The sequence below is a fragment of the Anomalospiza imberbis genome, chromosome 4 (genome assembly GCF_031753505.1).
Source record: "Anomalospiza imberbis isolate Cuckoo-Finch-1a 21T00152 chromosome 4, ASM3175350v1, whole genome shotgun sequence".
Classification (NCBI taxonomy): domain Eukaryota; kingdom Metazoa; phylum Chordata; class Aves; order Passeriformes; family Viduidae; genus Anomalospiza; species Anomalospiza imberbis.
In genome coordinates this window covers 42,838,096-42,858,094 of record NC_089684.1, presented here as the reverse complement: position 1 = coordinate 42,858,094, position 19,999 = coordinate 42,838,096, and the positions used below count along the sequence as shown (strand labels likewise).

Below are 19,999 nucleotides of genomic sequence, written 5' to 3'. Positions count from 1 at the left end.
CCGGCACCGCTACCGCAGAGGCGGTCCGGGGCTGCCCCGCAGAGGAGAGGGAGGCGTGGGAGGAGGAGAAGGAGGGCGGGAAGGCGGTTCCGGCCGCCGCTCCCGCCGGGAGCAAGGGCGACTACATCTCCCTCTGTACCCCGGGCTTTCCGCCGGAGGGCGGGGAAGGGGCGGCGGCGGCGGGGCCGATGGCGGGCGGCGGCGGCTGCCGGCGCGGGCGGGAGCAGCTGGAGCTGGAGCGGCTGGGGCAGGCGGCGCGGGCCGGCTCCTGCCCGCCGTCGCCGCCGCTCTCCGCCTGCTCGCGGCAGGCCTGGAGCCGGGACAACCCGGGCTTCGAGCCTGAGGAGGACGCGGCGGCGGCGGCGGCGGCGGCGGGGCCGGTGCTGGAGATGGACGTGGAGTGGGGCAGCCGAGCCGCGTCGTCGCTGGGCAGCGGCGCGGGGGGCCCGGTGGGCAGCGGGCGGCGGGCGCGGCGGGGCCCCGCAGGGCGCGGCAGAGCCGAGGGGCCGGGCCGCCTCCCGGGGCCGCCCGACGGAGCCGCGCCCCGCGGAGCGGCCTGGGCCAAGCGCCTGGCGCGGAGACTGCGAGGTGAGAGAGCCCCGCGCCCTGAGCCGGCTCCTCAGGCGCGGGTGCCGCTTCGTGCGCGCTGGAGAGTTGTTTGTAGTCGCTCCTCTGTAGTTGCCTGTCGTCCGCCTTTCCCTCTGCCCGTGTCCTTCTCCATCCATCCGTGCCTGTGTCTCTTATGTCCCCATCTCTTCGTGCGCATCTGTCTTCCGATCCCCGTGCCTGTTATGTCCCCCAGCACATGCAGATGCGCCCCCATCTCGCTCCTTCCTTTCCCCACCTCTCTGCCTCCCAGGTCTTATTCCTGGCTGCTTTCCGTGCAAGACACTCTCGCGCAGGGGAACTTTAGGTTGGACATTAAGAGGAATTTCTTCACAGAAAAGGTGGCATTGGAATGGACTGCCCAGGGAGGTGGTGGAGTCACTGTCTCTCGAGGTGTTTAAGGAAAGACTGGATGTGGTACTCGGTGCCATGGTCAGGTTGACATGGTGATGTTGGGTCATAGGTTGGACGTGATGATCTCCAGAGGTCTTTTCCAGCCTTGGCTTTCTGCCCCAGCACCACGTCTTTGGAGCAGAATGCTTGTGCTTCTTTCTCAGCAATACCCCATTCTATAGAAGAGGCGGTTAGGATGGCATGGGGCACTAGAGTGGGCTGCTGGGAGGGTGTTTGAATCACTTTTTTGCAGTATTGTGCAGTGCCTTGGTGCTGCCCTTTACAGTCAAGTGCTGCCTGTTGCCACACAGCTCGTGACCAGGGACAGAGTTGGAAGCAAAACTGGGCACACATGAAGTGAACATTTGAGGTGTCATTAGACGCTTATTGCAGTAACTCCCTGCTGAGCTGGCCTTGTACAGGGTTGATTTGACAACAGCAGAAAGAATGCTGGATGGGGAGTCCTTTAGATTTAAGGTTGTGGGAGCACATTGAATAACCCTCCTTTCTTTTCAGAGATGCTTAAAATGTCAGCTTCAAACTACAAGGATTTTAAACAGAGCATTGGTTTAAGTGTTGGGTAAAATGTTTATAGTTATAAAGCTGCAGAAAAAGCAAACCATACTTAGAAAATAATGATTCTTCTTCTGAACTGTGAATTTTCTGAAGTGGTAGATAGTACTGTTACTGGCTGCCATGGCATCAGTGGAATTCTCAAAACAAACTTGACTTTAAGCAAAGATTTATACCTTCTCTGATTTTCATGTGCGTTCAAAGACTGTTTGCTGTAATGATTTCTCTAGCTTTGGCTGTATTGCACCAAAAGAAATCCCTCTTGAACATTGCAATATCTTAGTGGTATGCAAGTCAGACTTGCAGAGATTATGGAATAGACTGTGTTTTCTTTTTAGCAGATTTTATTGGGACCGTGTTCAATGACCCAAGTCACTTCATGACAAGAAACCAGAATGACCAGGAAAAACTACCAGTAATAATTGTGTTGTGCATGAATTGGCACTTTTCTGTTTGGAGTCTCCAGTGGTGTGTTTGTTTTAGTCCATTGCTGAGATATGTAATTTCCTAGGAAAAGAGCTGCTTCACATGGAGAAAGTTAAGTCCTTTTTATAAAAACTTTTACAAAGTTTTTATAGTTCAGATGCTCCCTTCATCTTAGTTGTTGCCAAGAAGAAACCTGTGTATGTTTTTAACTGTGGTGAAGAACAGCAGTGTTTGTACACGAGGCGAATGTGAGTGACCTGGTGGTGACCTGGCAGGTGTGGCTCCTGTTCCATCTCTGTTGTGATTTGTGCAGTAGTACTCAAAACAGTTTCTGTTGATTCCTGACCTCCTTCTATAGGCAAGTGTAGCTGAAGTTGCTGTAGTCGACAGATCCTTTTCTGGCTCTTTGATGAGAATGCTGCCATAAATTCCTGGGCACAATAAATGTCTGGGTGAGACTCCGGTGCTGTGGAGGTGCTGCAGGGAGCTGTAACAGTGAGGTTCAGATAGGTAACACCTTATCTGAAGAATGGGATCCCTGTGCACAGTTAAAGGGGCTGATTGCAAGCCTGACATTATTATAGGGCACTAGAAGGATAACTGTGGGTTTACTATTAGAAAGAAAACTCCACAGTTCTTTTGACATTCCATGGATATCCTATTAGTATCTTTGAAGACTGGAAATGCTGAATTCAGTTTTATTTCAAGGACTGCAGGAAAGTTGGCATAAATTTATTTAATGGAATTCCATCTCACTGGTCAGAATTCAACAAGAGGGAGCAATCTTTTGGATATCACAAGTGATAGTGTCACCATGGCAAAAAAGGTGCCACTTAGTATTGAAGGATGTTCAATGACAGATTGCACTTTACTTGCTGTGAGTTATGAAAGAAAAATGCAGAGACGATTTAAAGTATTGGGATTTTGGTAATTGCAACTGTTGGGGAGACAGTAACAGGAGTTACTACGTGAATAGAACAGACTATCAGTAGTCGAGGTTTTTCTTTATGTGGATTCTGTTCAGATTCTAACATGAGTGTTTGTGAAGTGCCTTTAGTTCCTCTAGTTTTACAGATCTCTTCAGCAAATATCCCAGATGCTGAGAGGAGAAGAGGGGCTGATTATTCTACTCTGTTAAGGAGGAAGTTACCAGAAGTTTTGATGGGTAAAAACAAGATTCCAGAGCCAGCTTGGAAAGATAATCCTGCTATGTAGAGCTGTACTTGGTCACCCAGTGCTGCCATGTCCTCATGTGTGTCATCACTGATGTGTGTTGGCATTTCTCGAGAGGTTTTCTTAGTTATTGTTACGTGAAGGTACAAAATGCCCTTCCCAGTCACTCATTAATTGATACTTTCATGAAGACTGCTACATACAGAATGAATTTGAGCAACTGTTAGTTGCAGATTTATTTGATAAAAATACACAGATTCTGTCAAAGAGTTGAAGAATAGCAAATGTATATAAGAAAACAAAACAGTTTTGTTGCTTGCAGCAGATGTCAAATCCAGCACTGCTAGTCTAATATGACAGAGTTTGAGTTTGGAAACTTTCTGCCTCTGCTCACCACATTTCTTATTGGTGAGTAATGTGCTGACAGCCGGGACTTGGCTTTCTCGCCAGCTTAGCTCACTGGCTTTTCCAGCCTTTTCTTCCTCTCTTCCCTAATGTCTTCCTGCCTTTCTTAGGAAGGTTGCTAGTGCAACGTAGTGCTGTGCTAGAGGCTGAATTTATTGAGTTATTATTATTAGTGACTCAGTAAGTGTTCTTGGATTTGTGTTTTTGTCTTCAAGAATGACCTAATGGGGAGGATTTGGGGTTCAGTATAGTAAAGTTGCAGTCTTTATCTGCACATTTTCAAACTTGGCCTTAAAGAACAGCTTTGAAAAAGCTCTCTTATTTGGGGGCTGACACTAGGTAAGGCCCCAAGTTACAAATTAAGCCATGTGAACAGAGATTAATGCTGAAACTGTTAGTGCTTGCTGTGCCTATGCAAGAGCAGTTTCCAGGTTTATGTCACAACTTAAAAACGTGGTAGCTGAAAGGCTTCAAGAAACATTTAACACTTTTTTTTTTTCCTCATTTATGCAGGTAGAGGGAAGAGCTTCCTTATTCCCATCTCTGTTAGCAAACAAAGGTCTGCAGCAGCTTAGCCCATTGTCTTAGCCTTACAGCAGTGGTTGCAGATTGGCTGAACTCATGCTTCATTGTCAGGTTTATAATGTGTTTTGGCTATCCCTTGTTACTGTTCCATTTCAAATTACTGTGGTATGTTTGATGGATCCAAGATTTTTCCTAGGGAGTTTGAGGTTGCTACATTTCCATCTACTGGGAATGTAAAGGATGTTTTGAAAGGTTGGCTGTTTAAAAAACCTGAAAAGGATGGAAATTTACTGCAGTTCTGTAGGAGTGAATTTTTAGTTTTAAATGCTTTTTCACTGATCAGAAACTGAGGTCAAATTGCCTTGCTTTAAGTTTAAATGAAGAGAAGCTCCATGAAGGGAACAGTCTGAGCAACAGGAGCTATTCCCAGCTTTTTTTCTTTTCTGTACTAGGCATGGGAAATAAGGATGGTGATTGCTAACTGCATTTGTTCCAGGTGGTTGTTCCTTTTAGAGAGTCCATTTAAAAGATCCTTTTGCTTTTCTGTTCTCCACTTGGACGAGATCACCAAAGTTCAGTAGCTTCTCTCCCTGACTTTTTGGGAATGTCAAGCATTATATGAAATGAGGAACAGGCAGAAACAGTTCAGCTGATGCAGTTGCTCAAGCTGACAGCTAGACTGGACAGCAGTTGCTCATTTAGGCTGCTACTGATGTTTAATTGATAACTGTTTGTTGTGCAGGGAGAGAAACCATGCAGAAATGCTCACCAACATCCCTGCTGTGTCTCTTGCTTATCTGAGAGGGGAAGGTTATGATATGGTGTTTTAAAAATAAGTTTGACTCAAGTATCCTCCTTTTATGTAGAAAATTAAGACTGCTCCTAAGGGCTCAGTAATGAATATGCATTTTCATTCACTAAACAATGATTTGCATGTTTAAAAAAAAACATACCAAAGCAGTGCATTTCCATGTCTTGAAGGATGGCTGTCTGTGCATGTCTCTGTATCCTTGTATCTGTTTTCATACCACGTGGTTCTAAGCGACAGCACTTCTGCAGATCTTCCACAGATTCTGTTAGAGTTCTGCTAACTGTTCCTAAATTATTATGGTATCACATTGATAGTTGACACTGCCTCAGGCCTCATTCTGTCTGCAAACAAAGCTCCTCGCTTAAACTTAAAATCTACAGAAGAACCTGCAGCAAAACAAGGTTAAGCTTTCAACACCACTTACTATGTCACTTGTCTATCTGTACCAGACATCATTATATATATCTTTTTCCTTTTAAGGTCTGTGGGGGACCAGACTCATGGAAGAGAGCAACACCAGCAGAGAGCAGTACTTGAAAAGTATTTTACGGGAGCTGATCACGTACATGGTTTTCCTTGTGGTCCTGTGTGTCTGTAAGTATTATTCAGCACCAGTGCATCCCATTCTACACTGCCTGCTCATTGTGATTCCAGAAAGAAGGTTGTTTGATGTAGGAGAAGAATTAATACAGAGGTAGGCAAATACTTAGAATCAAATATTTCTCTCTTTTCTGTGCATGGACTGTTGCTTGAGACTGAAAATACTGCAACTTTCTGCACATTAACACGTTTAGAATCTTCAGGCAGGATGATAATAGACTTGTTCTTTGTTTTTAGAGAGCATTTTTTATTGTAGTACCACATTGCAGTGTAATACTTCTGCTACACTTTTTGAAATCACTGAGCAGAAATGGTGAATGAAGAGGGAGAGTTAGTCATCCAGGACAAATAATTGAACATTTGAAGTTCATCAGCAAGGTTATGTACAGATCACAGCTGGAGACAACTGTGGTTTGTGCCATTTGTTGTCTTGATACCATATAAAGTATCATAACATAAAGAACACAGAACATAGTAATGTTCGATTTACAATGCAAGAAAGAACTTCTTGTGGAGTTACAAAATACCTGTTTTCTTTGTTTGCTAGGGAGAAAACCAACAAAATGTGTACATTAAGTTAGTGTATCTTTAGAAAGCCAGCATGTTTCAAGTCTCCCAATTGTTAGTGTGAGCAGTTCTGCCCTAAATGGCTGAAATGTTGGTGACTCTTGAGTTGACATTTATGATCAGTTGTAATACAACAAAGTGATGTTTTAAATTTTTGTGAGGGGGAATCTCAGAGTGAAAAAGCAAAGGCAAAACTACACTGGTAAACTGTCTCTGAGAGCAAGTCTGCTCTGCTTGAACGTAACAGAATTACTAAAAAGCCCAAATTTTATACTATTTACATGACTGTTGTACTGCAGGCATGTTTATATATTAAATATCATGGTTTTTTCCTTCCTGAGTAATTTAAGAATGCTTAGAGCAGGTTTATGAACAAAGCAGTGCAAGGGTGCTTGTGGCTGGCACACTGTAGCACCAGGAGAAGTGTTGCAATGAAAGGCCTGCCTTAATGTGAAATTTGTTTCAGCAGGAGAAATTTGACTCTTAACAGGCTGTTAACTATTTGTTTTGCTACAGAAAAATATTTTTTGCTAACAGAATAAAGGAAAAAGGTAGTTTGTTAAATATTTGGAGATATTGCTAACTTATTAGTATTTTTTAAATATCCTTTTTATTTTTCACATAAGCAATAACTGGAGGTCAGTCTGGTCTGTGGCTTCGCATGCCCTAGGAGAGTGCTTCCCAGTGCAGGCTAAATGCTTGTGGGCATTTCTTGTTCTCTTACATTTTGCAGAGTGCATGTCTAGAGAGAATTCAGGTATTGCTCAGTCACGTGAAACATTCCATGTGCGCAGCAGAACTCTATTAAAAATAGTTCTTACTCTCTGGTTGTTAAGGGAAACAAAAAAATTATAAATTTTAAACAATTACCAAAACTGGCAGTGACTGTTCAGTGTAGGCCTAATCTTTCAGACTTCTCTGAGTTTTAACCCTAGAGTGGTTCAAGTATTTACAGGTGGTAAAAATACCTATCGGCAGTGGAGAGATGGGGACATCTGAGCTTGGATCAGAAGCCAATTTTATTGAGAATATAAGGCTTTTATATATGGTTTTACTGGTATGGCACTTATATGAGGTTCTATTTTTGGTAACAATTTCCCATTAGTTACACATTCTTCATGACATCATGTCACCTGATAACATTATCTTATCACAAAAGTTTCACAACATGTCTCTTGGTCACTTCTTGCCCAGGGAGAATTTATCTGTTTGTCTCCCCTAAGGTTTCTGCTTGATGAGGCCTAGAATATCAGGCTCCTTTATCAGTTCCATTGTACCCTCTGTTTTATTCTCCATAAATACCCATGCCAGAGACTATTTCCTCAACCCATCTTAGTTTTGTACATCATTTTATAATTTATGCTCTGTGACCCTCAGCCATATCCTTGGTCCTGTGTGAGGAAAAGGAGCAATACAGTCATTTATTTTCTGTGGGGAGTTTCTCTTAAAGGCACTGCACATCTGTACTGGACGTTCATTGCCTAATCCACGTCATTCCCAGTGCCCTAGTACCCTGGTTGACTGTCATTATCTGCTCAAGCAGAGCATAGTTGTCCTGAGGTCTTTGTGCCATCTGTGCCAGTTCTCCAAGCATGCCTTGGATAGCACAAGCCACCTAAAAAGGCACTGCCTGCCTCTCTTCAGGCTGCTGAATTGTGCCTTTGTTTTCCTTGAGGTAGATGCTTCTCAAGGAAATGCTTCCAATGCTTCCAAATGCTTCTCCTTTGGTAGAAGCATTAATAATAGAATGAGGTGTGGAAAGGAGAAGAGAGTATTATAAATTGATTGATCAGTCTACCTTCACTGCATTTTCTGTTTTAGTCACAGTTAACAGATAAATGATGCTTGGTGTGGATTTTGTTTTGGAGCTTAATAGTTCCACTTCAAAATCTGTACAACTACAACCTGATGTATTCAAAACAAATAAAGGTTTGGTGGAGGTTTTTTTGTTTGTTTGTTTTCTTTTTTTTTTCCTCTTTCCTTCATCCCTTTATCTCTCACTCCTTACCAAACCTTCTGCAGTGACTTATGGGACAGTGAGTTCCAGCATGTACTATTATACAAGGGTTATGTCACAGCTCTTCCTGGAAACACCTGTGTCAAAAACGGAGAAAACTGATTTCAAAACTTTGTCCACAATGGATGACTTCTGGAAGGTAATCTAAACCCAAGTTTTTATATCTCTGTTGCTGTGGTTCACTGGTACTGTCATGAACCGTAAATTGAACCTTCAGAATAGTATTTCCTAACGTGCATGAAAATCCATGTGCACAATGTCAAAGCTATAGGACAAAGTAGGCCATTAATATGTGAAAATTTAGAGCTCAAATAATGTTGGTGGGGCAGAGTAGGGCAAGTTTGTGGGATGTCTTTTGAGGGCAGGTAATACTAAAGTCTTATGTCAGAGAAATTATTAACTGTAATTCTAACACTTCTGTGGAATGAAGATCTACAAAAACAGTGCTGGCAACATACAAAGTGAAATTCTGTCATCCTCCCTAGTTCACAGAAGGCCCTTTGCTGGATGGTCTTTACTGGGAGATGTGGTACAACAACAAAACCCTGGCAGAAAACAAAAGCTTCATTTATTATGAGAACCTGCTCCTAGGAGTGCCTCGCATTCGGCAGCTGAAAGTCAGAAATGGTTCCTGCTCCATCCCTGAAGATTTAAAGGAGGAAATCAAAGACTGCTATGATGTCTATTCTGTAGCTAATGAAGATACTGCTCCTTTTGGACTCCGGAATGGAACTGCGTACGTAGCATTCCTGTAGATACATGCTCATTTTTTATATACTTGTGACTCATTTTTCTATCTTGATTTTACGGTGTTAGTCAAAGGACTTTTGTAACTTCTTTCTCAGAGGTTACATCAAAACTTTGTAGCAAGGACCTCCTGAATTAAAGCATAATTAATAGCTAATAAATGTTTTTTGGTCAGGTTTTGTTGGTGTCTGTTTTATTAATTGTGAGTTGAAGGTGGAAAGACCAGTGTGCTCTCTTTCACTTCTGAACTAGCTGGACATACACCAATGAGAAGGATTTGAATGGCAGCAGTCACTGGGGCTTGATTGCCACATACAGCGGGGCTGGTTATTACCAAGACCTCTCAAGGACCAGAGAAGTGACAGCTCTGCAGATTGCTAGCCTGAAGAAGAATCTGTGGCTGGACAGAGGGACCAGAGCAGCCTTCATTGATTTCTCTGTGTACAATGCAAACATCAACCTGTTCTGCGTGATCAGGTATGAACAGAACCACGACAGTGTTCAGCTGCACAGTGTGGGTTGTAGACTTGGGGTTTTCTTGTGATGACTTTGTTTTGGGGACATAGGTGAGTGTATGTTTTGTGTAAATGGGACAGACAACTGAAGTGTCATGCCTCCCTGTCAAAGAAGTGAGACTCCTCATGGAGTCTGTCCTGGCTTTCAACAATGCCTTGGGTGCAGTTTGCAGGAGACCTTTCTAGACAGTTGGCATATTCAAGTAAATACATGGGTATAGAGCATCAGCCTTTGGTTTAGACAGCATGAAACAGGCAGAGATGAAAACAAAGTCTTTCTGTCTCTGTTTCCTCACTATTCCTGAGAGGCTTTGACTTTTAGTCAAAACTGAGTGTGGTCACTTTTACAACTGTTGTGTGGTGTGAAAAATTGGAATCATATGTAGGTTTGTTTCTATTATTTAGATAATTATACAAATAAACCCAAGTGTCTTTTAGTAGTGCTTTTCATCAGTTCTGATTTAATTAAATTCCTTTTTTCTTTGCCTTTTTTTGAATGCAGGTTGCTAGTAGAGTTTCCAGCCACTGGAGGCCTGGTTACATCTTGGCACTTTCAGCCTGTGAGGCTGATTCATTACATCTCCACTTTTGATTTTTTCCTGGCAGCCTGTGAAATGTCTTTCTGTCTTTTTGTTCTATATTATATGGTGGAAGAGGTCTTAGAAATTCACATACATAGACTGCGCTACTTCAGAAGTGTTTGGAATTGCCTTGATGTCCTTATCATTGTGGTAAGCAGCCTTTGTAATCAGGCTAAAATTGCTTTCTAAAGTGCACTTTGTGGGAGACATTAATTACTCAGTGTTCCTGTTGTGGTTTTAAGGTACAGGACCATCATTAGGAGGGATACTTACAGACTATGAGGCTATTCAGTCTGAATGTGACAATTTGAGTCTGGGTTGCAATATTGGTATGTTTCACAAAATTGGTTGTTCTCTCTTCAGTCCTTTCAGCCTGGTGCAAAATTAGAGTATTTGTCCATCATGCATTTTCATCTTTTGTTTATATAGATGTGGCTTTTATTGGAGGTGACAAACTTGCCCTCCCTTCTACATAGCTGGTACAGACTATTGCACTGACTTTCAAGTAAGAAGATCATCTGCTTTAAAGGAGTGATTTGCATTTCAAGGAATGGGACTGGGATTTGAATATGTTTGCAAAGAACCACAAGGAGATTTATCTTGGTATAAGACTCACCAGCTAATACCAAGTTTGAAGAAGTGCCTCAGAATTGTAGAATGCTAGCAGCTGTCTAGGTTAAGTGGACAGTGTTGCACATCAGTAATCTTAGTGCACCAGAAAATATGAGCTTTGGATAGAAAGCTGCATAATATAATTCTCTCTGGATTTAGGTCAAGCTGTGCTTACCAAAAGTATACAAAGCCAGAAATGCTGAAACAGTTCCAGTCCCATACTCGTTTTGTATCTTCAGTCTTGGATTAATCAAAGGTTTCAAGTCTTGAAGCCAGTATTTTTAATCCAGGGAAATCATATTTGCATCACAGTGCTTTGTAAACGAAGGGCTGCTTAGGAGGATGTTTACATGAACTGTGTGCTGTTTTTTACACTTAATGGTTGGGCAGGGATAAAATGCTTTGCTGTTAAGTCAGTGAAGAGTATTCAAGTGTGAGTGTAAAATTCAGTTCACACAAGAGGTCAGAATTCTGTGTTTATGCCTTGCCTGAGGGGCATTGTTTAAATGTAGGATTATGTACTTATGACTCTCTATATGTGGCTAAGTGTTCACTTACAGTAATGACACATTTGCAGAAGTCAAAGCAAGAAACCTCTGTGGTAAAACTGCAGCTTCTCTGCTGTTACTTGTTCTGGGTGATACTGCTGAGTCTGTGCTCTGGAGAAACTGTAGTACCTTTTTGGCTACTGCTGTCTTTATGCTCTGTTGTTCTTTTTCACCTTTGTCTGTTTGAGTTGTCATATTCCCTTCCTTACATTTTCTTCCTTACATTTCATTCACTTCTTAGAAGTGACAATATCACTTCTATAATCCTACTAGGTGCCACTGTCATCTTGTTCTTCACAAACAGTGGCGATAAATGATTTGTAAATCTTCTTACTCCCAGACTATTTGTCTGTAGTCCAGGACTATAATGGTTTTACCGTGAAATGCATGAAGTTTCTCATATCTTAACTTTATCTTACATAAATGTCTCAAACAAGTTGTTGTAAAACCCTAGTTACCTTTTGTAAATTTGTGTGTTTCTTTTGTCCTCAGCTGTCTGTGGTAGCTATAGGAATTAGCATCTATAGGACATCAACTGTTGATATGCTCCTGAAGAAGCTGCTGGAAGATCAGAACTCATTCCCCAATTTCGAGCCCTTGGCATACTGGCAAATGCAGTTTAACAACATTGCTGCAGTCACTGTGTTTTTTGTCTGGATTAAGGTAATTCAAGACACACATCCTTATTCTAACATTAGAGTGTAAGCAGTATTCTGAGTTTCATTAGACACATTATTTGAGGTTTACTCATGTTTCTCTCAAAGTCAGTCATGTGAGAAGGTCAGAACAGTAATAACTTCTTGCAGATGAAAAGCTAAGTTGTAATTTGCCATAGGTGTAGTCAGCTCTTGTTTAGGTCTAGAAGACGTAGTCAGTGCTTGTGTTTTGTCAGCAGACATGTTAAGAAATGTGTTTATTATTCCTCAGTTGATAAGTCAGTTATCAATTCTTACTGGGTACTGCTTTGTCTCCAGCCATGTTCAGTAAGACATCTCATGTAAAAGAGTGGAGAGCAGTTATGTTAAGAAATTGTCTTCCTTCTCTTTTCAGCTTTTTTCTTTTCTTTTTCCTTTTAACAGCTTTTCAAATTTGTTAACTTCAACAGAACGATGAGTCAGTTATCCACCACGATGTCTCGCTGTGTCAAGGATGTAATTGGCTTTGCCATTATGTTTTTTATTATTTTCTTAGCATATGCTCAGTTGGCCTATCTTGTCTTCGGCACTCAAATTGATGACTTCAGCACTTTCCAGGATTGCCTGTAAGTACAGGTATTAAAAAATGCAAAGAAAATTTTGGTGCATTGGTAAATCAGAGGCAAATCCTGTGACATCCATCTAAGCAGATAAGCTGAAGGCACACCACTGTTGATATAACCTGGTATTAAACACATTTTTATAACATTTTTATCTCAGTGTTATTGCTGTCAGAGCAGTAAGCTAAAAATGGCAGGGCTGTGATATGATTTTTACAGCAGTTGGTTACATTCCTAGACAAAGCAATGACTCCATGTTCAGTGGTTAAATGCTTCCTGAAATGTTGGATGTATAATAAGGCTGTGTTCCTGACAGTGTTCATAGTTGTTTGACTCAGAGTCCATCTTAGCCAAACACAAAATTTATAAGTATCTGGAATCCAGGAGAGAGAGAGAGAGAGGACTTAATATAAGATTGCAAATCAATTTTTCCTTGGTTGATTTGGTGCAGCATAACCTGATTGAAACTGAAGCAATTAAGAGGTTGTTCAGTCACTGATTTCCCCTGCTCCCTTGCACTGGGGCAGTGTTGCAAGGTTTTTCTTGCAGAGAAGTGAAGGAACTGGAAATATGCTGATGGTGCCCTAAATTGCCAAGCTTCTTCTGGCTTAGAGGGAGAGAGGGTTGGGGTTGTATGTGCGTGAGGAAGATGGGAGTGGGTCTCAGAGCTTTACAGTAGTAATTGTTAGTTTGTTCTGCTTCCTGTTGTGACCAAAAGGGAGAAGTAACCCTCATGGTTTTGTTCTGTGCATGGCACCTGACTGTGAGTTGGGTTATGCCTGTAGATGTGCTTGATGAATTGTTTTTGCAGTCCCTGATTAAGTGTTACAACAATGCAGATCTCTCTGCAGCCTATCAGACACACTGCTAGAATAAAATAGTTTGAGAATCCTTGCACAGCTCCAGTAATATTTTCTTCAACTCCTGGATGTGTTTTGTTTTTTAAGATTTACTCAGTTCCGCATCATTTTGGGAGACTTCAACTTCACAGAGGTTGAAGAAGCTAATCGAATTTTGGGACCCATTTATTTCACTACATTTGTGTTCTTTATGTTCTTCATTCTTTTGGTATGTACACTTTGTTTAAGTGGGGTGGGTCAGTGGCTGTTTTTGCATCACTTGTCCTTTGATTCCTCCTGCTACTTTTGGGACTTTTTCTGATAATGATGAGTGTATGGCCCATTAAGGGGCCTGACTGCTACATGGCTGATCACTACCCTGTTTCTTGTTTTTCCTCGTTTAAAATTTATTTGCATAGTATGTTTTTCGTCATTCTCATGTAGTGCTCCACATTGTGGTTTTTATTATTATTGTTGTTGTTGTTGTTGTTATTTTGATTTCTAAAATCTAAATAGTGCCTGGTTGGCAGACACAGCAAGACTGTCTCTTTTGGTGAAAAGTAGCTGTACTGTTCCATGCAGTCTCTTGGTTCATAAAGTGCTCTAAAGTGTGGCTGGCTGTGTTTAAAACAGCCTTGTTCTTGCATGCCACACATAGCTTTGCCTGCTGCAAGAACATGGTTCTTCAGCAGTCCTGTATCATCATAATTTTTAGTGTTATTTAGTGACCCTCATACTTAGTGCAGCTTTTTGTTACTATTTGAGATGAGGAAGAATGGCATTCAGATTTTATTTGTGGGAAAATACTTCATCTTGGATGTTCACTGGTAAGGATGCAGAGAATTGAAAGTGTTTTGTGAGGAATTTAAGTGTTTGGTGAGATGGACCAGGATTCAGTGGGAAAATAACATATGTGTCACTTATGTGCCAAAGGTTCACATAAAGCAGGTTTCCTATTTGCTTTGTAGCACCTAAAGCATTCCAGAGGAACAGTCTAGTGTCCAGCAAGGGAAAGAAATATCTTTTTTCTAAGGGGCAACAGAAAAGCACTAGAAGGTGAAGTCAGAACAGGTTATCCAAAATACTCACTGTAATTTGTGTGTTTTTTAATATCACTTTGCCTGAACAAAATGTTGATGCAAGTCCCTTGAGACCAGTCTGAGACCAGGAAATTAAGTTAGGGAAGATGGGCAGAAAGCACCAACTCTTAAAGCTGGGCAAAATAGCAGCAAAAAATAGCACAACAGTGAATTTTCAAGTTACCTCTTATTTCTCTGGTGTTGGGCATGAATGCATAAAGATACAGCACTGAAATATGGTTCCAAAGCATGTTTTTTAAGTCCATGAGGAAACAGAGGATAACACTGCCTTTCTACATTGAACATGCTAGTAAACTGAGTAACTCTTCTTGAATGTGAATATGCAATTTGTAATTCAGTCATGTTTCCTCCATGTCTAGCAGGAGCCTTTCAGTGATGACAGCATGGTCTGATTAAGTTACATGCTTGGCACAGGGTTAGTGAGACCAATATTTTCTCCTTTCTCTGAACAAGAAGGAGCTCTTTCCAGAGTTGGGTCCATAAATGCCAAGTGCCTAATATTAAGCTTTTTGATTTTATCTTCAGTTTGAAATGCAAGCAAAGCTGTAACTAGATAAGAACCTTTGCTTTGTGCTGGTTATTACAGGTAAATAGTTAATTTGATTCCTCAGGCATTTTTGTTGCCAGTTGCCTGGATTAATTCACAGCTGTTGCCTGTGTAGGTTTCGCCTTGCAGGGTTTACTGCCACTGCTGTGTGTAGCTGTGAACCCTCTCTGGAAAGTAATTTTCCAGTTATGATAATAACCAGTAATGTTGACTAAAATTTGTTATACTGCCGCACATCATACATATTTCAATATCAAGCTCAGTTTCATTTTAAACAGATCACCATTTTCTTCTGGCCTTTTGAAACAATATCCATGTTAAGGTCTGCACAAGAAGGTCATAGGAGTAGTAGGGCTTAGTCTTGTGGAATTTGAAATTTCAATATTTTTGTTTTCTTTTATGAACAGAACATGTTTTTGGCCATTATCAATGATACCTTCTCTGAAGTCAAATCAGATATGGCACAGCAGAAGGCAGAAATGGAATTGTCTGACCTTATCAGGAAGGTAAATGTATTGCTTTGTTTGCTTGACATCTTATTTCTCACATCTGAACTTATTTCATAAAATACTATATAAACTGTACAAAGTAAAGCTGGCAGCAGCTGGTGAGAGTACACATCTCAGATAAAATAAATTCATCTGAGCTGAGTGTAAATTAAATGAGTGAAAACTTCCCATCACCATGTGTTTCAGTCACGTGAGACTTTGCCTTGAATGATCACACTGAACACACTGAATGAGATTGTGCAGTAGCTGATTTCTGTAATCAATAAAGTTGTTAGAAATCTCATTTCATGAGAAACAACAAATTTTACTTTCTCTTTTAGGGCTACAACAAAGCCATGATCAAACTTAAATTGAAGAAAACTACTGTTGATGACATTTCAGAAAGTCTGAGACAAGGTGGAGGAAAACTCAATTTTGATGAACTCCGGCAGGATCTCAAAGGGTAAGGGAGTTGTTACTTCTTACCTAGTATAGTATGCCCAGGGACTTGTGATGTTAATTTTTATGTGATTTTCCTCTAGCAGAAGCACACTGATGTGGATAAAGACACACACCATAGTGTTTTTCTCTGCATTGTGGCTGGTGTTGGCATCGCATACCAGAGAAAAGTTTTTGGAGCTCTGGGGCCCAGCCTCCTTGAATTTCTGTGTTTTGGGGAGAAAACCACAGAAATCTCTGAGGAAGCAGAGACCTAAGGCCTTTGAGGAAATGGTAATGTTTCTGTCAGACCACTGCAGAAGTTTGTGGACAGTTGGGAGTCCAAGGCAAGGGTACAAATCAAGGAGTTAAAGAAGGGTGTTGCGAAGGAGAAATGTTCAATGTAGGGAAGATTGGTGCTTTAACTAATGAAGGGTAAGGACTCAGGGGCTTTTATCAGTGTTGTGAATCTATAGGCAGCACTGGGATGTCTTTGTCTTGAGGTTGAAAGTCTGTTTGAAGTGAAATGTTTTCTAATACACAGAATTCTTTCAGCATCTGATAAATGGAAAGTGAAGTGACTGCTTTTACTGCCTTTTCAGGAAGGGGCACACAGATGCAGAGATTGAAGCAATATTTACCAAATATGATCAGGATGGGGACCAGGAATTGACAGAACATGAACATCAGCAGATGAGAGATGACCTGGAGAAAGAGAGGGTGAGCTCAGCAATAGGAGTGGGACGCCACCAGCACTGTCTGCCAGTCTGCTCCCTGTGCTGGTTTCCTCCCTCAGAAAAATCCTCTTGTCTCCCTTCACTTTTGCAGTCATTCGTGGCTGTCCGAGCAGGGTTGTAAAAAGGCACAAGGGAACTGATAGAGGAAAGGAGCTCTTTGACCTTGACACCGCCATCCCCCATGTACAGCTGAAAGGATTTTATATCTTCTCTCTCTTTCTCTCTGGCTTGTGTTTTCACAAAGGAGGATCTGGATCTGGATAGGAGCTCTCTACCACGTCCTCTGAGCAGCCGCAGCTTCCCCCGAAGCTTGGACGACTCTGAGGAGGATGAGGATGAAGACAGCGGACACAGCTCCAGGAGGAGGGGCAGCAGCTCTAGTGGGGTTTCCTATGAAGAGTTCCAAGTGTAAGTTTATCCTTCTGAGGGGGGCAAGTCTGCATGTTGGGTGTTGGTTGGTTTTTTTTTTTTTAATTTCATTTTGAGTTTTCTTCTTTGGGTTATATAGTATTCTCTCCTTTATATTAATCAAATTATTCATAAAAGCAAGTGTTAGTATTTTATTGTGCATAAGTCACTCCTTTTAGTAGCTTTCAAATAATATCTGAACTGGAAGTCCTTAGAGGGCCTCATGGGAGTTGGTTAGAATATAGAAAATCAGAATAAACAAAAAGAACCCAGCAACAAAACCCCTGTCCTTAAAACCTTGTCATTGAAAAATCAGAGAAAAGGGTCATGTTACAATAATGCCAGAAAAGACTTTTCTGTTTTTTTAAGTAGTAAACCCTTGAGTTTATTTTAGGTTCAGTGAGAGCTTTAACGGTTGTTTTTAATAAGATTAAGTTACTCATGAGTGTTTATTTTGTCTGAAGTGATAGATCTCCTTATTAATTAATTACAGCAACACTAGCTGAATAAAGAATTATGTAATTGGTGTCCTTAGCAGACACCTGACTTTTCAAACGAAGACACTGGAACCAACAAATTTTCATGATGATGCCCTAAGAGCAGTGAAAGCAGAGTGCAAGATGTACTTTTTTTCCCTATGTGCTTTGCCCCTGTTTTACTTTCTTGCTCTGGTGTACCTTGTCCCTCCTGGATGGTAGGACCGGTTTGAGGGAAGTCAGAGGCACGCTTGGATAACAGTGATGTCTCATCCTTGTCTGCTCTGTGTGTTGACATGCTGGAACAGTGCTGAGTGGGCAATGTCTGAGTCACTGAAGCTCCCACTTGTTGTCCTCAGACTGATGAGGCGGGTGGATCGCATGGAGCATTCCATTGGCAGTATCGTCTCCAAGATCGATGCTGTTATCGTGAAGCTGGAAGCCATGGAGAGGGCCAAGCTGAAAAGGAGAGATGTGTTGGGAAAGCTGTTAGATGGAGTGACAGAGGTAAGAAACTCACTCTCTGTGGTCTGGTCACAACCTGCATGTCTTCCTTTCTGTTGGCACTTCTTCCTGCTGACGGGCTTGGCAGGATTGAAGGAGTGGTGGTAAAGAAGAGGTGGGTGCTTTGGCAGTAGGTGAGTGATTTCAGTTAGGTGTTAGGAAAACACAAAATTTAAAGCATGAAATTTTGGGAACATGATTCAGGATTCAGATATGACAACACATCTTACAGCAACCCTGTGTCACCATTTAAACCTGTGATCTGGACAGCAGTGGTGTTCAGTAGTTGCTGAAGCAGCTCCTCCATCCCTTGGTGTCTGTTGGGATTAATACAATATTTTTGTGGACTAGTCTGTTGGAGTCTATGGGATTCAGCCCAGACTGCTCTTATTCTCCTTTGTTCCTTCTGGGACTGTGTGTGGCAGGTGGGAGAGGTCACTTTTGTCACCAGGGTTACCTGACTTCTACTGCTTCCCCTTTCACTCTCTCTTTCCTTGAGGGCCCTTTGGAGGTGGCCAGTGGGAGAAATGTGTTGTTTCTGTAGATGCTAAAATCTGTCAGGTGGAATACAAGTTGTGCTTTCCTAGGTGGCAAGCACAGGGTGGTTTCATCCCTGGAAATAAAACAGTTTGCTGTGGGAACTGTTTCCTCATTAACCTATGGAAGTACTCAAGTGGTATAAGAATTTCTTGTGGTTGTGTAGGGTTTTGCCTAGACTTCAGTTTGGAAGCTGCACTTTCAGCTTGTGTCGTTTAATGTGTTTAGGATGAAAGGCTGGGCCGGAGCAGTGAAATGCACAGGGAGCAAATGGAGCGGCTGGTGCGAGAGGAGCTGGAGCGCTGGGAGTCGGACGACACGGCCTCCCAAAGGAGCCATCGGCTGGGAACGCCCCTGGGACTGAACGGCCAGCCTCGCTCCAGGAGCTCCCGGCCGCCCTCTTCCCAGTCAGATGGCGTCGATGCAGGAGCGGGAAGTGGGGGCAACAACATCCACGCGTAGCTTGAGCTTTGTAGGTGATCCCACGTGTTTCAGGTCAGTATTAAGCTAGCAGATTCCCCAGCATGAGGAGATCGTTCTGATCAGACCCCTGAGGACATCTTTCATTGGTGGGAAAAAGTCAATATTCACTCCAGAAATCATTTTCAGGCCTGTGTAAGCCATGTGTAATGCCAGCAGGGAGGGTGTCACCCTTGGAAACAAAAATGCAGGAAACTGAATGGATAGCAAATGGGACAAAATCTACCAGGACAGAAATCTGATTCCACAAAAATACTACTGGGAACACTTGCACGAGGGCAGCAAGCTTCAGACAAAATAATGTCTAGTGGCAGGCATACTAAGAGGCTATTAATTTTCTGCTTCCTCTTGGAAAGTACGTTTTTTAAAGGCTTTTAAAAGCAAATTTTAAAATAATACGGCATCAGTTTGTCTTATTATAACAGCTGACAGATAAAACAGCACTTTTTAAAAAAATGAGTTTCTACTTGTCTTTCTGAGTTATTCTTGGTATACTAGTATTTTACTTAATTTAAAATATTTTTTCCTGTTTTGAGAGGTACGTTTCTTTAAGCAGCAGAAAGTGCACTTAGTTTGTACAACTGTAAATTACATCATTCTGTGGTAGAAACTGAATGCATTATAATTAGCATTTAGCAAGAAGTATTTGAGAACTGCCTCTTCACACCCAACTAGCAATAATTTTCAGCTATGTTGCAAAGTGTCCATTTTTTAAATATTTTTATTAAAAGATAGCATTTTATGCTATCTTTTGACAGGGAGGGGGGCAGAGGTGTTTCTGACAGTTGGAAAAATTTGATCTTGTGCCATGTGAAGGTCTAATCACATCTCAACTATGTGGTCCATATTTACATTTAACTAAACTGCTTGCAAAATGATTAGCTACATTTCCACATAGACTTTTCTGCCGAGGTGCAACACAGGATTCCTTTGGGAAGGTGTTTGTATTATAATCACTGTTTTTTAGTATTTAATTCCCTCTGCTTTGTGTCACAGAAGCTTTATTTTTGAAAGGACACGCAACATTGAAATTCTGTTGATTTCCTATAGAGAGCACCAAGGCAGTGTTTGCAGTTTTGCCTAGGAATGTC

The 19,999-nt window shown here is 41.7% G+C and overlaps 1 protein-coding gene across 2 annotated transcripts; it reads left to right on the top strand.

Moving 5' to 3' along the window:
• The first annotated feature begins 123 nt into the window (after positions 1-123).
• Positions 124-19,582, top strand: PKD2 (polycystin 2, transient receptor potential cation channel). Of its 2 annotated transcripts, none has more exons than XM_068188072.1 (15): positions 124-588; positions 5,393-5,506; positions 8,102-8,235; positions 8,582-8,832; positions 9,096-9,320; positions 9,861-10,089; positions 11,592-11,762; positions 12,179-12,360; positions 13,302-13,422; positions 15,248-15,346; positions 15,670-15,791; positions 16,369-16,486; positions 16,751-16,911; positions 17,747-17,894; positions 18,657-19,582. In XM_068188072.1, exons 1-15 carry the CDS (start codon positions 189-191, stop codon positions 18,888-18,890), a joined length of 2,709 nt encoding a protein of 902 aa, XP_068044173.1. In that variant the 5' UTR covers positions 124-188; the 3' UTR covers positions 18,891-19,582. The 2 variants fall into 2 exon arrangements, with proteins under 2 accessions (XP_068044173.1, XP_068044172.1); XM_068188071.1 differs by having other exon boundaries at positions 125-588; positions 16,748-16,911; positions 18,657-19,581.
• Positions 19,583-19,999: the final 417 nt, after the last annotated feature.

What these genes read in the sequence shown, in the direction of transcription:
- PKD2 (XM_068188071.1), top strand. Translation starts at nt 189, where the DNA reads ATGGCGGGCGGCGGCGGCTGCCGGCGCGGGCGGGAGCAGCTGGAGCTG. An exon ending in GGACTCCGGAATGGAACTGC is followed by an intron (nt 8,833 to 9,095) that starts GTACGTAGCATT and finishes CTTCTGAACTAG; the next exon opens with CTGGACATACACCAATGAGA. An exon ending in TGTTTTTTGTCTGGATTAAG is followed by an intron (nt 11,763 to 12,178) that starts GTAATTCAAGAC and finishes TCCTTTTAACAG; the next exon opens with CTTTTCAAATTTGTTAACTT.